At 36.7% G+C, this 18,839-nt stretch overlaps 1 protein-coding gene and 1 non-coding gene across 3 annotated transcripts in view; both read left to right on the top strand.

Annotated features, from left to right (window-relative positions):
* The window catches only part of Phf8 (PHD finger protein 8), a 151,369-nt gene that overhangs the window by 64,193 nt on the left and 68,337 nt on the right, over positions 1–18,839 (top strand). Inside the window, exons 17-19 of one of the 2 annotated variants that reach the window (XM_077793830.1) lie at positions 7,730–7,825; positions 17,619–17,728; positions 18,536–18,600. In XM_077793830.1, coding sequence (XP_077649956.1) covers positions 7,730–7,825; positions 17,619–17,728; positions 18,536–18,568 — 239 coding nt within the window. In that variant the 3' untranslated portion in view covers positions 18,569–18,600. Of the gene's footprint in view, positions 1–7,729; positions 7,826–17,618; positions 17,729–18,535; positions 18,601–18,839 lie in introns of those variants that run through there. The other variant, XM_026407417.1, reaches the window with a different exon arrangement.
* LOC113195795 (U6 spliceosomal RNA) lies at positions 15,325–15,431 on the top strand. Its single transcript, XR_003302465.1, has one exon. It is a non-coding gene; the product is annotated as a U6 spliceosomal RNA (small nuclear RNA).

The following is an 18,839-nucleotide window of genomic DNA, read 5'->3' on the forward strand; positions in this document are numbered from 1 at the left end:
TGGAAGGTAAGACTTAGCTTAATTTTGTTTCACGTGAATATTTATTTATCTCCCCCCACTGCATCGTTAACTAGCTCATCATTAGCCCCATGATTTAAAGTCCACTTTTGTCATAAACTGATTTCTCATATATGTGTGTATTTAATTTTCTATTCTAGTTCCAGTTCTGTGCCTTGATAGCTATGTGAGTTTAGGAAAGTAAGCTAACTTCTTAGCCTTTTGTGGTAATAGTACTTTAATAGTACCTACTTTGTAGGTTGTTGTGAGGAATGAAAATAAATATATATATATATATATATATATATATATATTATAATATTATATGACATTGCCCAAGACATCATAAGCACAGTATGTTAGATATTATTATTATTCTGTTCCATAAAATTAATCTATCTAGTCCAGTGGCAATACAATATAGTTTAGTTACTGTAGGTCTTAGTTTCTGGTGAAGCAAACCTGCTCTGCAGAACTTGCTTTGGACCTGAGAGTACAGATGCTCAGCAAGCCCATTATCTATAGGCTAAAGTATAATTGGTCTTAGAGACATGCTAAGTTCCCCTGGCCCACCCTACCTTCAACAGCCAGTTGCATCAAAGTACAACTAAGATATCTGGACCTGGTTTAACCAGTCCTCAGAAGAACAAACAGTTCACTCAGCTTCTGTTTCTCTTTTCCCCTACTTTGTCCAGCTACATGGCAAAAGCAGTTAAAGAGAGATCTCCTTAGGTTTTTTTTTTTTTAATATTTCCAGAATTTTTTGACTGTTAATGAGCTTTGTTCTATTATAGATGAATTTTTAGAAATCAGCTCATCATCAAATTCCATGAACAATCCTTTTAGGATCTTTAAATTAGGTTTGCATGGAATGTGTAAATGAATTTATGAAGACAGACATCTTTCACCAGAGTCCTTTCTGCTCTAATGGGATGTATACATTCCTGAAAAATCTCATGTCCTGAATATTTATGAACAAAAATGTAGGGATTGGGGCTGGGGTTGTGGCTCAGTGGTAGAGCATTTGCGTAGCATGGGTGAGGCACTGGGTTCAATCCTCAGCACCACATAAAGGTAAATAAATAAAGGTATTTTGTCCATCTACAACTAAAAAGTACTTAAAAAACACAGGGATTATAAGAAAAATAAGTTAGGGGCAAGATGTGGTGGCATATGCTTGTAATTCTAGCAACACAGGAGGCTGACAGAAGGATTGGATGTTCAAGGCTAGCCTCAGCAATTTAGCAAGACCCTAAGCAACTTAGAGAGGCCCTGTGTCAAAATAAAAAAATAAAAAGGGCTGGGGATGTAGCTCAGTGGTAAAGCACTCCTGGATTCAATCCCCCAGTCCCCCCACCCCCTACAAAAAAAGGGGGAAATAAGTTAAGGTAAATCCCTCAAAATATTATATGAATTTAAAGCCCAAACACTGGCCCAGATAACGGCATTTCTAATAATAATCCTTGCCCAATTAGAGTCCATTGGCATTTACACCCAGCATCACAGTCAGCAGATCATCTATAGCCTTAAAGCATGGACTCTAGTTTTTTACTTCCAGATGTGGATTTTTTTTAAGGTTCTTGGAACTGAACCTAGGGGCATTTTACCACTGTGTTGCATTCCCAGCCACCTTCCTCCATTTTTTTTTTTAAATTTTGAAATAGGGTCTCAGTGCTGGTCTCAAACTTGCAATCCTCCTGCCTCAGCTTCCCAGGTAGCTGGCCCAGATGTGAATTCCTGAAAACATTTGATTAAAGTAGGTGTCAACTTCATCAAATTAAAATTGGATCCAGGGCCTTGTCTTTATCAGTCTTTCTTTCTTTCTTTTTTGTGCTGGGAATTAAACCCCAGGGCCTTGTGCATGCTAGGCAATCTCTACCACTGACCTATATTCCTAGTCCGTCCGTCCGTCCCTCCCTCCCTCCCCCTCCCCTCTCTCTCTCTCTCTCTCTCTCTCTCTCTCTCTCTCTCTCTCTCTCTCTCTCTCTCTCTCTCCTTTTTAAACACAGGGGGATGATATTTTTGCAACTTTGTATGCTCTGTCAGCAAGCTTCTTATCCCACCAGAACCTAATTCGGTTTAAAACAGAGTTACCACTTGGTCTTGCTCTGGTGGGGATTTTTAGCTTTTGTTTGTATGTCTTCATATATTGCTAAGGATTTCTCTGTAGTTGTAAGGGGAAAAAATACCACTAACTGACTAAAAACAATATGCCAGGGAAAATTGCTTTTGAACCAGTGCAACTTCTCAACAGCATTGACATCATTACTCATACCTTTTGGGTATGAACAATGAACTATTAATAGGCCCTCTTCTCTTCCTGTCATTAAGTGTGGTCTGTCTCTCCATTTATTTAAGTGTTCTTGTATATATCTTTTTTTTTGTTTATTTCTTCAGTTTATTCCTAAGTATTTTATTTTGGTTCCTACTAAAAATGACATCTTTTCATGTGTTTTTTTTTTTTTCTTTCTAATTGGCTATTTGCTAATATGGAGGAAAAGAGGTGATTTTTCCATATTGATCCTGTATTCTACTCCCTTACTATACTCATTAGTTGTTCTAATTTTTCAGGTAATTGATTTGACTTCTTTTGAGGTAGGTGACCTATGCATCCTGTATTAGTTTGGTAGATGTGCCCCAAAAAAGAAAAAACACAAACTGTGTGTGGCTTAAACAACATTTTTTTTCGTCACAGTTCTAGATGCTGAAAGTTCAAGATCAAGTGCCAGCACGGTTGGTTTGTCCAGAGGTGTTTCTCCTAGGCTTACAGATGGCCCCCTTCTTTTTGCCTTGTCATGAGGTTTTCCCTCTGTGTACACAGGCCCCTGATATCTGTGTAGCCTACTGTCTTCTTGTAAGATAACAGCCAGATGGGATTAGAGGGTATACTAACAGCCTTATTTTAACTTTTATACCTCTTTAAAGGTATCTCCAAATACATTCACATTCTGAGGTACTGGGGGTTATGGCTTCAACATATGAATTTCGGAGGGGACACAGTTCAGTCCCTAGTTTTATTATAATGTTGAGTCATCATGATAATAGTGGGCATCCTTGTGGTGTTTCTGACTTTAAAGGGGATACTGCCAATGTTTCTCAGACTATACTCATAAAGTTTAGGGAAGTCTCTTTTATTTGAGTGATTTTGTTTAAGATTAGGTAGTATTAGGTTTCACCAAACAGTTTTTTGGCATGTTTTGATAAAAAGACATTTTTTTGTTTATTAATATAGTGAATACTAATTTGGAATCTACATTTTCTTCTTGAGATTTGCTATGCTTGGTCATGGTTTTTAATTATAGTTTGTCTAGTTTACTTGATTAATGTTCTTTTTAAAATTTTTTTTAGCTGTAGTTGGACACAATAGTTTTTTAAATTTATTTTTTATATACATGACAATAGTGGAATGCATTACACTCTGGACACAATATCTTTATTTTTTTTTAAAGAGAGAGAGAGAATTTTAATATTTATTTTTTAGTTTTTTTGGCAGACACAACATCTTTGTTTGTATGTGGTGCTGAGGATCGAACCCAGGTTGCACGCATGCCAGGCGAGCACGCTACCACGTGAGCCACATCCCCAGCCCAACAATATCTTTATTTTTATGTGATGCTGAGGATTGAACCCAGTGCCTCACATATGTGAGGCAAGCGCTCTACCACTGAGCTACAACCCTAGCCCAATTAATGTTCTTTTTTTAATATTTATTTTTTAGTTTTAGGTCGACACAATGTCTTTATTTATTTATTTTTTTAATGTGGTGCTAAGGATCGAACCCAGTGCCTCATTCGTGCTAGGTGAGCACTCCACCACTGAGCCACAACCCCAGCCCTAATGTTCTTCTTAAAGACTAGTTTTTTGTTTTATTGATCCTTTCTAATGGTTGATGTTGTTTACTATTTTCTTTATGTCTGATTTTTTGTTGCTTTTATCAGTGTTCTTTTTTAACATCTTGAGTTAAAAGCACGGGTCATTTATTTTCAGTCTGCCTTTTGATGAAGGGTTTTAAAATTTTATGTTTTTAATTAAAATGAAGTAAAATTGGCTTTTTTGGTATACACATGTTTAGATACTTGTAACTACCACAGTGAGGATGTAGAACCCTTTGATCACCCCCTATACTCTCTTATGTTACTTCCACTTTGAAGTCATATCCTCCCTCTACTCCAAACCTCTGGCAGTCCCTGATCTGCTCTTTATCATTATAGTTTTGCCTTTGCCAGAAAGTCTTATAAATGGAATTGTGTTGTATGATATTTTGAGACTGGCATTTTTACTCAGCATAATGCCTTTAAGATTCATTAATGGCTTGAGTCTTTGTGTCTTCTCTCCTTTTTTATTGATTAGTTTAGCTATAAGTACTTGCCAGTTTTATTGAGTTAACTTGGTTTTCTTGATTCTATTGCTTTTCTAGTCTATTTTATTTATTTCTCATCTTTATTATTTCTCTCTAGCTTGGGTTTAGTTTGGTCTTCTTTTTCTTAGCTTTTTGAAGGAATATTATGGAAGTTAGGCTATTGATTTAAGATCTTTCATGTTTTTACATGAAGGCATTTTCAGCTATAAACTTTTGCTGTATCCCGTAGGTTTTGGTATGTTGTGTTTTTTATCCATCTTATAATTTTTCATACTCGCACTTTTGATTTCTTCTTTGGCTATTTTAGAGAGTGTTATTTAATTTCTACCTGTTTTTTTAAAACATTTTCCACTTATCCTTCTGTAATTGATTTTCAGTTTCATTCCATTGCAGTTTGAAAAAATATTTTGTATAATTTTAGCTTCTTTTTGTTTGTTAAAAATATTTTTAGTTGTAGATGGATGTAATATCTTATACCTTTCTTTTATTTATTTTTATGTGGTGCTGGGGATCAAACCCATTGCCTCCCATGTGCAAGGCAAGTGCTCCACCACTGAGCGACACAACTCCAGTCCTGATTTTGGTTTCTTAAAACACAATAAGACTAATTTTGTGACCTAATATGTAGTATGTTCTGGAGAATGTTTCCTGTACACTTGAGAAAAATGTGTTTCCTGTTCTTTTTGTGTGGAGTGTTCTATACTTGTCCATAAGGTCTAATTGGTTTAGAGTGTTTTCAAGTCTTTTATTCCCTTATTTATCTTCTCTCTGCGTGTTTTATATAGAATCAAAAATGGAACATTTAAATCTCCAGCTATTCTTGTAGAATTGCTGTTTTCCTTCAGTTGTGTCAGTGTTTCATATATTTTGAGATTCACTCATTAGGGGTGTGTTTGTGTGTGCGCACTCCTGTGTGCATTTGATTGTTACATGTTCTTGGATTGGCCAGATTATGTAATTCTCTTCTTTGCATCCTGTAACAGTTTTCAACTTGCAGTGTAATTTGCCTGGTGTTAGCATAGTCACCACAGCTTTCTTTTTGGTTGCTATTTGCGTGGAGTGTGTTTTTACAGCATTTTGCTTTCATCTTAGTTGTTTGTTTCAGATCTTGCAAATGATATACTATTGGATCATATTTTCACTTCATTCTCCCAATCTCTCCCTTTGGATTGATGACTTTAATTTGTTTGCATTTAAAGTGATTACCAATAAGGAATAATTTTTGCTATTTTACTATTTTTTTGTTTTGTTTTTGTTGTTGCTGTTGTTTTAGAGATGAGGTCTCACTCTGTTGCCCAGGCTGGCCTCAAACTTTTGAGCTTAAGCACTCCTCTTGATTTAGCATCCTGACTATACAGATCTCTGCTGTCTCACCTAGCCATGATTTGTCTTCTATATGTCTTATAACTTTTTGGTTTCTCAGTCTTCTTTTATCTCTTTTTTATGCTTAATTGCTTTTTTTGTAGTGTACTGATTTGATTCACTCATTTCCTTTTTTTTTCATAGTAATTACTCTGGGAATTAAAATTAACATCCTTACATTTAACAGTCTAGTTCCATAGCCTACAAAAACTTGGCTCCTAGGGGCTGAGGTTGTAGCTCAGTGGCAGAGTGCTTGCCTAGCATGTGTGAGGCACTGGGTTCGATTCTCAGCACCATATAAATAAAAAATAAAGGTCCATCAACAACTAAAAAGTAATTAAAAAAAAAAAACAACTTGGCTCCTATATACCTCTACCTCCTCCCTAGTGTTTTTTGATCCCAAATTACTTCTGCATGCATTGTATTCCTATTGACACAGATTTATAGATAATTATTTTACACATTTATCTTCTAAATCACTTAGGAAACAAAAAAGAGGATTTATTTATATATTTTTTTAATACTGGGTTTCAAACCAGAAAGAGGATTTAGAAGCCACAAATACTATAATCCTTTTATATTTACTTTTATGGGGGTTGTTTTAGCTTCAAGTTACTCTCTATTATCCTTTCATTTCAGCCTTAAATACCTCTTTATCATTTCTTGAAGGCAAGGTATATAATGACTAAATAACCACAGATTTTAGGGTTTTTAAAAAATGTCTTATTTCTTGTCTATCTGGTGTGGTCTCTGCACCCATGTCAAAAATCATTAGCCAAGCCAGGCATGGTGGCATATACCTGTAATCCCAGTGGCTCAGGATTCTGAGACAGGAGGATTTTGACTTTAAAGCCAACCCCAGCAACTTAGCAAGGCCCTGAGTAACTCAGTGAGACTGTGTCTCTAAATAAAATACAAAAAAAGGGCTGAGGATATGGCTCAGTGGTTAAGCACCCCTGGATTCAATTCCCCATTACCAAAAAAGAAAAGAAAAAGAAAAAATCATTGGCCAGCCAGGCATGTCGGTGAACACCTATGGTCCCAGATACTCAGGAGGCTGATGCAGTATGAGTGCAAATTTAAGGCAAGCTTGGGCAATATAGTGAGATGCTATCTTAAAAAACATAAAGGGCTGGGGATGTAGCTTAATAACAGACAGAGCACCCTGGGGTTCATTCTCTGGTAGCACAGAAGTCATTAGAAAGTTTTCACTCTTATCCTTTGCTTTTCTTTTAGGCTTAACAGAAACATCTGAATTTGACCTTACCAGTAGGATACTTTAGACCATATTATCACTAAATCTTATGTCTGTTGCATGTGGGTTGTGAGAAAAATATGATAAACTATATATTTGTATGTTTCTGTTAGATGTGATACTTGTATGTGTGTTTTGTCATTCAGAACATTCCATTCCAGTGATTCTCAGTCCACATGGTCTTTTTGTTCCTGATTTGTATATTTATTGTTTACTGTTAATTTTTCTATTCATTTAGCAAACACTGAGCATCTATTCTGCATTGTTTTAGGCTCCCTTAATAGGAAATCAAGTAAAATATATATATATATTTATCAGTGCCCTCACGATAATTTAGGAGTAATAGATTTAATAGTAAGTTCCTAAATACTGTATAGCAATTCCAGTAGAATCAAGCACAAGATACTGAGGAGATCTGAGAGGGAGGCACCTGAATCAGATTAGGAATGTGAGGGAAGTCATCTTATAAGAGGTGAATCTAGAACTGGGGTTTTTAAAAGGTGAGTAAAGTAACTCATGAAATTACTCACCATATGGATGTTGGGTAAATTAATCAAAATTAGGTGAATGTGGCAGGACTTTTGTAGCAAGGGTGCAGAGGTAGAGAAGGCATGAATCACACTCAGAGGCTTGCAGTCAAATGTGGATTAAGAAAAGGATACACTTATAGTGCAGTAGGAAGAACTGGAGTATGTATTCTGTCTCACTCTTTTGGATAAGATCTCAGTTTACCCTGCTTTCCCCTCTCCCTACAGTCTACCCTTCCCTGGAATCTGATGATGATGACCCTGCTCTGAAATCTCGACCCAAGAAAAAGAAGAATTCAGATGATGCCCCATGGAGTCCTAAAGGTGATCCAGTATTTTGTACCTTTAATTTTGTAGGTATGGTCAGGGGGGAAATAGACTGGAAGTAGAAGGGATAGTTAATTCAATATTTAATTCAATAAGACCCAGTTCAAGCTGGGCATGGTTGCACATGCCTTTAATCCCAGCAACTCAGGAGGCTGAGACAGGAGGATCCCAAGTCAAGGCCAACTTCAACAATATAGTGAGGCCCTAAGCAACTTAAGTGAAAACTGTCTCAAAATTAAAAACGCTGGAGATGTTGTTCAGTGGTTAAGTGCCCCTGGGCTCAATCCCTGGTACCAAAAAAAAAAAAGGTCCAGTTCAGACACTCATTTGTTTATTCAACAAGCATTTGTTATGTCCAGACAGATTGTTAGATGCTGGAGATAAAATGGTCAGTAATTAAACAGTTATATAATCAGTTCAGCAAAACCAGAAATAATGAGACATGCAGCTTACTTATTTTATGACTTGAGGAGAAAGGAGGAGGACCTTGAACAGATTCTACCAAGCAGACTAGGGCTTCAGAGAACATTCTGATATCATCATCCTCGCCCTCTGGTAATTTTGTAGTCAAGGAGGTAAATTATGCTGACTGTTGAGCTCTACAAAGTTCAAGACTTATCTTTTGAGAAGCCATCCCTGAGTATGATAGAATCGTTATTGAGTTGAATATAGAAATTAGAGGGTGATCAAATAATTTTCTCTATTTCATTGGTTGGCTTGTTTTTACATTGGAGGATATATCAATGAGCCTTTGCTGCTTAATAAACAACCCAAAACTTAGTGGCTTAAAACAACAGTAATGGACCATTTTTCAGAATGATTCTGTAGGTTGGTTAAGTTGTTCTTTCATTCTGAGGCAGTTTGACTGGTGGTATAAAAAGATGTTCCTCAGTGTCTGGTACCTAACTTGGATAACTAGAGCCTTTTTTCTTATTGTCTTTCGTCCATCAAGAGGCTATCCCAAGCTTTCATAAGGTGGCAAAAGGGTTTCCAGCAGCAAGAAAGGACAAGCCCCAATGTATAAGCACTTTTCAAGCCTCTACTTGTTTCTTGGTCCCATTGGCCAAAACAAATTATATGGCCAAACCTCGATTTCAGGGCTGGAGAAGTAGATTACACCTCTCAAAAGGGGAGCTCCAAAGTCACATTGCAAAAGGATACACACACACACACACACACACACACACACACACAGAAGCGTGAGAAACTGAGGGCCATTTCTGTAGCAGTGTGCCATTGAGGATGCTGGAATCTCAGTATCTGTGGTTCTCAGGAAATAAGGGCCCTTTTAGTCCCAGCAAGCCTTATTTGACTTTTTTGGTGTTTGCTTGGGGTTGGAGGAGTAGGACAGCAGGACATTTTTGCGAAGTGTTCTCTTAGTCAATTGGCAAATTAAAAAAAAGACCCATTTTCTTATTTTATTTTCTTCTGTAGTTTGTAGTTTTATATCTCCTGTCAAAGTAAAATTTTCACATTAGTGTAATAGAAAATGTGGAAAATACCAAAGATAGAGGAAATTATAAAGAAGAAACCACCCATGAGTTTGCTACCCAGAGACAACCCTTGTTATTATGGTTGAAATAACACTGTATATGCAATTGTATATCCTACTCTATTTATTTTTTGTCTTTTTTAATTAAAGGTAATGTATAGCAAATAAAATACTATGGAGGAGTTCAGGATGAAAAGCAATGTTCTTCTGTTTCTGCTTTCCCCATCTTCAATTATGTGCCTGAAAAGCAACCTCATAGTTTTTATTTTCCTGGTATATACCTCTAAAACTCAAGATGATAGAATTTATACCACTAGTTCTTCTTTAATCAACTTCTGTTGTGCCCTTAGTATTTCTCCAACCCCCAGCCTTCTATAAATCATTCATTTTTATTTATATTATAAAGCTTGTTAACATATACATTTTCTTGTGATTAATAGTCCATATTTACTAGAAATGAGTATAAAATTGAAAATCAATGCATATATTTGACCTATTAAATTAATATATGTTAAATATGTCCCTGTGCCATTGTTTATAAATAATATTTTAATGGCTGCAAATGCCTATTTTATGGATATACCTAATTTCTTTAATCTGGAGGCATTTAAGCTATTGTTTATCATAATTAGAGACAACATTTGAGGTGAGCATCTTTATATATAAATGTATATCTGGCAACTTGCTTAGGATGGATCCCCATGAAATTTTAGAAAGGTCAAACTATATGAGAATGAATGGTGGAAAGTCTCCCTCCCACCTCTTTTCCAATTGATTCTTATTTTCCTTTCAGAGATAATTTCTGCATGTCCAAATACATGTATATATTGTCATTTCTCCTCTTTTTATGCAATTGGAAATTTACTGTTTTATTAAGCTATTTTGCTAATGTGACTAAAAGACCTGACCAGAAAAACTGTAGAGGAGGAAAATTTTATTTGAGGGCTCATGGTTTCAGATGTCTCAATCCACAGACAGCAGGCTCCATTCCTGGGGTCTTGAAATGAGGCAGAACAACATGGCAGAAGAGTGTGGCAGAGAGAAACAGCTCACATGATGATCAGAAAGCAGAGAGAGACTCCACTCTCCAGATACAAAATATATATCCTAAAACCAAGGCCCGATTCCCACTTCCTGCAGCTACACCCTACCACTTCAATTTCCACTCAGTTAATCCCATCAGGGATTAATTCACTTATTGGGTTAAGGATGCAACTCAATCATTTTTCCTCCAAACTTTCTTGTATTGTCTCACACGTGAGCTTTTAGGGGACACCACATCTAACCCATAACATTTACTTATATACTCTATTAGTTTTTTATTTTTCTCAATAATGCATCTTAGAAATTATTTACATTCCCACAAGCAGTGCACAAGAGTGGCTGTTTCCTTTTACATTTGCCAATGCAGTTTCTTAATGTAAACATTTTAAAAGCTCTTGATACATACAAGCAAATTACTTTCCCAAGAGGTTGGGACAATTTACCTTCCCACCAGCCATTTGTAAAAATGCCTGTTTATGAAATCCTTGCAGGCATTGAAAATGTCAGGAAGAGTGCTTGCATATGAGTAACAGGAACCTGTCAAGCATCCTTAGTGTTTAGTCCCTAGGGTAGATCTGCTTTAGTTGATGTCCATGGACTTTTGGATCCTTGAATCTCCTACATTATATTAAAAATTTATGTAAATGTACACACATATTTGTATATATTTCTCTAGTTAAAACATTATCACATTTTCAAAGCAAGTCTAAAAAGATTTCAGTATTCTACCAAAGATATTTTCACTGAAAATCAGGAATAAGACGTATGTCCATTAGCCCTTCTGTTATTTAGCATTGATTTTGAAGTTCTAGCCAGTATAATTAGGAATAAAGCAGAAATAAGGACTGTGTAATAAATTAAGAGAAAATGTCATGATGATATGGGGATCCCAGAATGGGAATCCTGTTCATTTTTGTCCATTGTTTTCACTGGAGCACCTTGCATAGTACTAGCAAAAGGGTGATGTTTAGTAAATATTTGACAAGTGAAAGAATTTGTATGATTGTATAATAAATATAAGTAGAAAACAGAAATATGGCATTTTGTATATTAGAAAATGCAAGAGAATTAAAAACTTAGAATTAATAAGAGAATTCAGTAAATTGGGCAATCCCTAGATATAAACTAGATAGCCACAAACCATGAATTTCTGCATATCAGTAATAATCATAATGTACTAAGAGAAAAAAGACCTTTTTGACAATAGCAACAATTATATAAAATACCCAAGAATAACCTTAAGAAGACACATGTGGAACCTATGAGAAGAAAAACTTCAAAACTTCACTGATGAACATAAAAAAAGGCCTTAATCAATAGAGGTATACCATGTGTCTGGTTACCAAAACTGAGTGTTATTTCCTTTCAAATTAATTTGTACCTTTGACACTATTCTTTATAATCAAATTTTGTGGAGAACTTACTCTAAAAATAATTTTTAAGGGGCTGGGGTTGTGGCTCAGTGGTAGAGCGCTCACATCACACGTGCGAGACCCTGGTTTGATCTTCAGCACCACATAAAAATAAATAAGTGAAATACAGGTATTATGTCTAACTACAACTAAAAAATATTTTAAAAAAATAATAATTTTTTAAAAAGTAAACATAATTAGCTTAAAGAATTTTAGGATAGAAAAGTTGAAAAGAAATTAGCCTTTTTAGATATTTAAATTACACTGACTGGGGATATAGCTCAGTAGTAAAGCATTTACCTAGCATGAATGAAGCCCTGGGTTCAATTCCTAGTACCATAAAAAGAAAAAAAAATTCAAGTGTAGATATTTTGAAGTGCTACAATAATCAAATTAATGTTGTTAAAGCACAAGAATTAATAATAATTTTTTTTCATTTTTAAATATATTTTTGTTATGAAAACATAGAAAATTAGACAGGTTAATGCCATGAAAATATAAAACACATATCACCCAAAGTTAATAATGAACATTTTGCTACATTTGCTTTGCTTTTTTTTTTTGAGGCCTTTGTAGTGAAATTCCAAACATAATGATATCTGTAGTTCTTCACTAATATTCTAATTGTTCTCTTCGCTATTAAAAATGAGGTATTGAATTCTCTAGCCGTTATTCTTGAAATATCTATTTCTCCCTTTAAAAAAAATTTCTTTAGTTATAGGTGGACACAACATCTTTATTTTACTTTATGTGGTGCTGAGGATCAAACCCAATGCCTCATACATGCTACTCGAGCACTCTACCTCTGAGCCACAACCCCAGCCCATCTATTTCTCCCTTTACTTTGGATTTTGAGGCTCAGTTGTTAAGTTCATACATGTTTATAGTTTTGTGTGTATATGTGTGTGTGTGTGTGTGTGTGTGTGTGTGTGTGTGTGTAGTACTGGGGATCAAACATCTCAGGGCCTTGTGTATGCTAAGCAGGTGCACTAACACTGAACTACACCCCCAGTCCTCAGACATTATTTCGTCAAGTAGTCTTTGTACTCCATTTCTCTCTGAACTTCTGAGACTCCTATGTGTATGTGTTGATAAACTTGATGGTAGGATTACAGGTATGTGCCATCATGCCTAGCCTTTCTTGTAGTTGTTTAGACATGGTCTTCTTTAGCCTCCAAAATAATTTACAATAGCTGATTTTAAGTCTTTATCTAGTAAGCCCAACTTTGTTTAGGGAGACAGACACAGTATCTTTTGTTTTTTGTTTTTTCTTATGTATGCCTTAGTTTTCCTTTTGCATTGTATTTCTTATAATTTTGTTAATAATGAGATATTTTAAATATGGTGGCAGCTCTGGATTCTCCTTACTTTGCTCCCCAGGGTTTATTTTGTTTTTGCTTATTGCCAGTGTAACTTGTTTAGTGACTTTTTTGAACTAATCCTATAAAGTTTGTATTCTATTTGTGAGTAAATCTCTACTCAGGTAGCTTTCTGGTCATCTAATGTTTTGACAGATTTCCTTAAATGCCGGGGATTAGTGAATCTTCCAGTGTTGCCAAGGGCCTCTGTGTGCATGTTGGGGCAGCACTCAACACTCAGCCAGCCACTTTATAACTCTCCTTTAGCTTTCACTTTCTGCTTGTGCAGAGCCTCAGAATCAGCCAGGGGTGCATGCTTAGGACCCTTTCAGGTCTTTCACAGAGCCTCTGTACATGCATGTGACCTTGTAGATTCCCCAAAGTATGTGAGAGCTTTTCACATTTCCTATGATCATCTCATTCCTCAGCTTCCTTTTAAGCCTTTGGATTAATCTGTTTGTCACAACTATTATGCATCACCTTAAGTAGCTGTGACATTAAGTACTTGCCTTTAAACATTTTCATGAATTCCTCCTAGGGGAGAGGCTTTTAGTACTAAGCTTTGAAAGAAAGCTCTAACTCTTTTCTGCTTGCTACTGGGAATGTGGAGTGTTATTTTTCAAGGATACCACTGAGCTAGGGGAAGGTGAATGTGTCTAGTTCAAGTAAAAATGCCATAAAACTCCCTGTTCTGAGATTCAGCTATTTGTCTTGAGTAAATGCTCTCCTAAGTTTCTGAAAGCCTTTGGTTAATTTCTAGAGTTCTGATAAAGCTCTTTGTGACAATTTAAACACAAATTAGTTGTAGATGGACACAATACCTTTATTTAATTTATTTAATTATATGTGGTGCTGAGGATTGAACCAGTACCTCATACTTGCTGGGCAAGCACTCTACCACTGAGCTACAACTGCAGACCAACAATTTTTTTTAATGCCAGGGATTGAACCCAGGAGCACTTGACCACTGAGCCACATTCCCAGCCCTTTTAAAAAAATATTGTTTTAGTTGTAGATGGACACAATACCTTTATTTTATTTATTTTTATGTGGTGCTGAGGATCAAACCCAGTGCCTTACACGTGCTAGGCAAGCACTCTGACACTGAGCTACAATCCCAGTCCCCCCAGTCATCTTTATTTTCAGGCACTAGATATTATGACACACCATTTCTCACCATGTATTTCAGTATGCATTTCTAGAAATAGGGACATTTTCTCATATAACAATAATTCCATTATACATATCAAAATTAATGGTTATTCAGTAATTCTTTGATGTTCATCTAATTCTAAGCTGCCGCAGTCTGGCTGGGCACAATTCAGGAGCCACTTGTCAAAAGAAGCAAACTTTATTTTTAGAACCACACATGCCAAACAAAACAGCTCCTCAGGAAAAACCTTCAGAGCCCAACTGCCACCACCAGCTTCCCACAAGCCTCTCAACCTCCCCCCTCCTCCTGCTCTTGAGGCCGATTGGCTGGGTCGCGTGGGTGGAGCCAAAAAAGTCCCCTAATGAGCAGCTCCGTGGTCTGCAAGGGCAGGGAAACAGCCCAATGAGCATCACCACAGAGGAGCCAATCAGATGGCAGCTAGAAGTTGCTGGGGCCGCTGTGAGCCAATCATCAGCTGGCAGCTGGAAGTTTGCTGGGGCCCCTTCGGCTGTGGCTCTCAACACTAAGCCAATAATCAAATTTCCTAAATTGTTTAACCAAACAAAAGTACTACAATGAATCTGTTTAAATCAGGATCTAAATAGGGTCCACATGGCATTTGGCTGTCTTGCCTTTCAAGTCTCTTTCTGTGATAGCTGGGCATGATGGCACATGCCTGTAATTGCAGTCACTAGGGGGGGGGCTGAGGCAGGATGATTGCAAGTTTGAGGCTAGCCTCAGCAACTTAGTGAGGCCCTAAGCAACTTATCAAGACCCTGTCTCAAAATAAAATAAAAAATAAAAAGAACTGAAGAATAGGGCATGGTGGTGCATATCTGTAATCCCAGTGGCTTGCTTAGGAGGCTGAGGCAGGAGGATTGCAAGTTCAAAGCCAGCCTTGGCAAAAGTGAGGTACTAAGCAACTCAGTTAAGACCCTGTCTCTAAATAAAATGCTAAAAAGAGCTGGAGATGTGGCTTAGTGGTCAAGTGCCCTTGGTTTCAATCTCCAGTACCTTGATAAACAAATCCATAACAATGTTCACTTCATCAGCACATAACACTAGAATTGGAATAATACACAGAAGATTAGCATGGTCTCTACACAAGGATGATGTGCAAATTTGTGAATCATTCCATATTTTAAAAAAATCTAACATTCCCTTTTTGTTTTATCCTATTTTTGTTGTAGAAATGGTATAATGACCCTGTAGTTCATCTTGCCTTCTAGATTTGTCTGTTTGCTTCCATGTGACATTGTCTTTTTAAAAAGATTAAGCCAGTTATTTGATATGCAGAATGTTTGCTTCTTTTCTCAAGGTAATATTTAATTTTTTCTTCTGTCCCTATGTTTCTTAAACACTGGAAGTAATATGAATGACTTGCATTATTTTAACACCTTAGCAACTTTCCAGGTGGACCTTTGAATTTCCTGTTGCATCACATCAAGAGGCATATGATATTGTGTTTTCTCACTACTAGTAACACTAAGTTAGTACATAGTTAATTGTGCTAAGTAGACTAAGGTAATGGTCCCCTGATAGCACCATTTTAAAGTTAGGTTTTGTTCTTGAGACTGGCAAGTTGTCTATGAATTAATAATTTGGTAGTATGTGAATATGCAATTCTCTAGAATCCATAGTTTCATCAGGGCTTGCAAACTTGTGATTTTTCTAATTGTTATTTCTTCTACATTTATTAGCTGGCATTTTTTCTTTAAAGAAGAGCTGCCCCTCCTCATCAAAATAACCTGTTTGGTTATTTTGTAATATTCTTTCTATCGAAAAGATGGGATAAATAACTATTTTTGATTTAATGTGTTAAAGGTGCTACATAAAAGCATTTTGTAAGAGTTATGCCCTTGGGCTGGGGTTGTAGCTCAGTGGTAGAGTGCTTGCCTAGCATGTGTGAGGCACTGGGTTCAATTCTCAGCACCGCTAAATAAATAAATAGATAAATAAATAAAATAAAGGTCTATCAACAACTAAAAAACATTTAAAAAAATAGTTATGGCCTTGTTCATAGACAAAAAAGCACACATCAACAATATCAGACAAGGTGGTATGTGTTATGTATCAAGTGACTTGTACAGATCAGAAGTTCAAATGAAGAAAAGATAAATGGAACCAGAGAAGTTCTAAATGTTTGCATAGGTATTGTTTTCAATATATCTTTAAAGGGTGGGTAAGTTTTGACTAGGCAGTATGGAAGAGCATACTCTAGGAGTGTGGGTGATGAGGATAAAGGCACAGGGAGAGAGGATGAGCTGTACATACAGTGAGGTATAATAAGGAAGCTGTCTGTCTGGAGAAGCTGAGAATATAGATGTCTTAGTCCATTTTCTTAAGCTATACCAGAATATCACAGACTGGGTAAATTCTAAACAATGAGAGTTAATTTGACTCATGCTTCTTTGGATGTCCAAGAGCATGATACTGGCATCTGGTGAGGGCTTTGTGCTACATCATGCAATAGCAGAAGGCATCACATAATGAGAGAGCGAGCAAATATAAGCGAGCTAAAATTCCCCTTTTATAATTAACTTGCTTCCACAATAACAGCTTTAATCCATTCATGAGGGTGGTGCTACCATGACCTAATTAGCTCTTAAAAGTTTTACCTCCTAGCTAGGCATGGTGGCCCATGCCTATAATCCCAGCGGCTTGGGAGGCTAGTTCAAAGCCAGCCTCAGCAATGGTGAGGCACTAAGCACCTCAGTGAGACCCTTTCTCTAAATAAAATACAAAATAGGGGTGGGGATATGGCTCAGTGGTTGAGTGTCCTTGAGTACAACCCCTGGTAGTATCTCCCCCCCCCCCCGAAAAAAAGTTCTACCTCCTAATACCATTATAGTGACAAATAAATTTCTACAGGAGTTTTGGAGGGCACATTCAAACCATAACAGTGGGTGTGGAAATAAGGATAGGCAGGGGGCTGGGATTGTGGCTCAGTGGTAGAGCACTTGCCTAGCATGTATGAGGCACTGGGTTTGATTCTCAGCACTGCATATAAGTAAATGAATAAGATAAAGGCCCATCAACAACTAAAGACATTTAAATAAATAAGGGTAGGGAGGAAGGGAGGCCAGGAGCAATAAACATGGACAACCTTAAATACCCAATCAGGTAGGTGAACTTTTATTCTATTATCAGTGTATGCTTTGAGTATTTGTAAATTATCTACTTACCTTATAGGAAGCAAAACCTGGCTTTGTGAAAAGCTGGAAGCAGGAAGGCCAGTGAAACTACTTTTGGGGAAGTTGAAGGTGGAGAAAATAATTGACATGCAGATAAATGTCTCAGAGAGTGACACCTTCTCCTATTTCCCTTGCAGCCCGTGTGACCCCAACTCTACCCAAGCAGGACCGTCCTGTACGTGAGGGGACCCGAGTCGCTTCCATTGAGACAGGTTTGGCTGCAGCAGCTGCAAAGCTGGCCCAGCAGGTAAGTGCCTGCCACCCAGGTAGTGGCTCTTCTGCTGATCCCTGTTTGACTAAGATCCTCAAAACTCAGACTTTCAAGCTGATAAGATCTCACTATTGTCTCAGTGGGTTGTGGGAAACTTTGATCTTTGTCCTTGGCAATATCCCAGACCCCTACAATATCCTTCATATCCTAGTTCTAAGACAAGCTACTTCCATAGGGTTACATGGTTGACATGATTTAGGACAAACGAAAACATGAGGCCAGAGAAAAGCCCTTGCTGATATTACTTGCCTTTCTTGGAGATATATATATATATATATATATATATATATATATATATATATATATATAAAAACCTCAGATCGGCATGTCCTTTGCCCCCACATGAAGTGCCAAAGAGGTGACTCAGCTGAGTACACTTAAGTCTTTGGTCACCCACCAGTATAGGAATTTGGTCTATTAGAAAGAGGTTTTACTTATTCTCTTCTCCAAATACTATTACCTTGATTTTCATCCCCTGCTTCTAAAGAAAACAGCTATTGTTTTTTTTTGTCCTAACGGGTCATCTTCACTACAATTAATTTTACCCCTTAGCATTATACTTTACAAAGTTCTTGAACATATGTAATATGCTCAGAAACCCTAGGAGCATTTAGAGGTAAATCTTCTAATTCTTTTCTTATCAAAATTCCTTTAGCTCCTCATGCCACATCCTGTAGTGTGAGCATTATTGAGCTAACTCTAGATTATGTGCTTCCATGTACAATGTCTAATGTAAAATGCCCAGTAGCCTTGTTCAATAGGTGATTTTTCATCATTTTGCAGGTGAAGAAAATGAGGCTCACTTTAAGTGACTAGTCCAGGATAAGACAGCCATTAAATGGAGGAGACAAGATTCATACTCATCCTTTAACTTCAAATTTCATGTTACTTGGATATTTAAATAAAGTGAAATAGTCAAGTGCTTATTTATTTTAGTAATTACATCCTATTTAAATTAAATTTAATAGAATGATGTTTTTCACATGATGGTCTGTGGAGCTATAGAGTTTTCTAAGAAATGTTTTGGAGGCTATTGTTGGGAACCAGCACAGACTGAGCAGGCCAGGTGGCCCTTCAAAACTTCTTT

This window comes from Urocitellus parryii, chromosome X (genome assembly GCF_045843805.1).
Source record: "Urocitellus parryii isolate mUroPar1 chromosome X, mUroPar1.hap1, whole genome shotgun sequence".
NCBI classification, from domain to species: domain Eukaryota; kingdom Metazoa; phylum Chordata; class Mammalia; order Rodentia; family Sciuridae; genus Urocitellus; species Urocitellus parryii.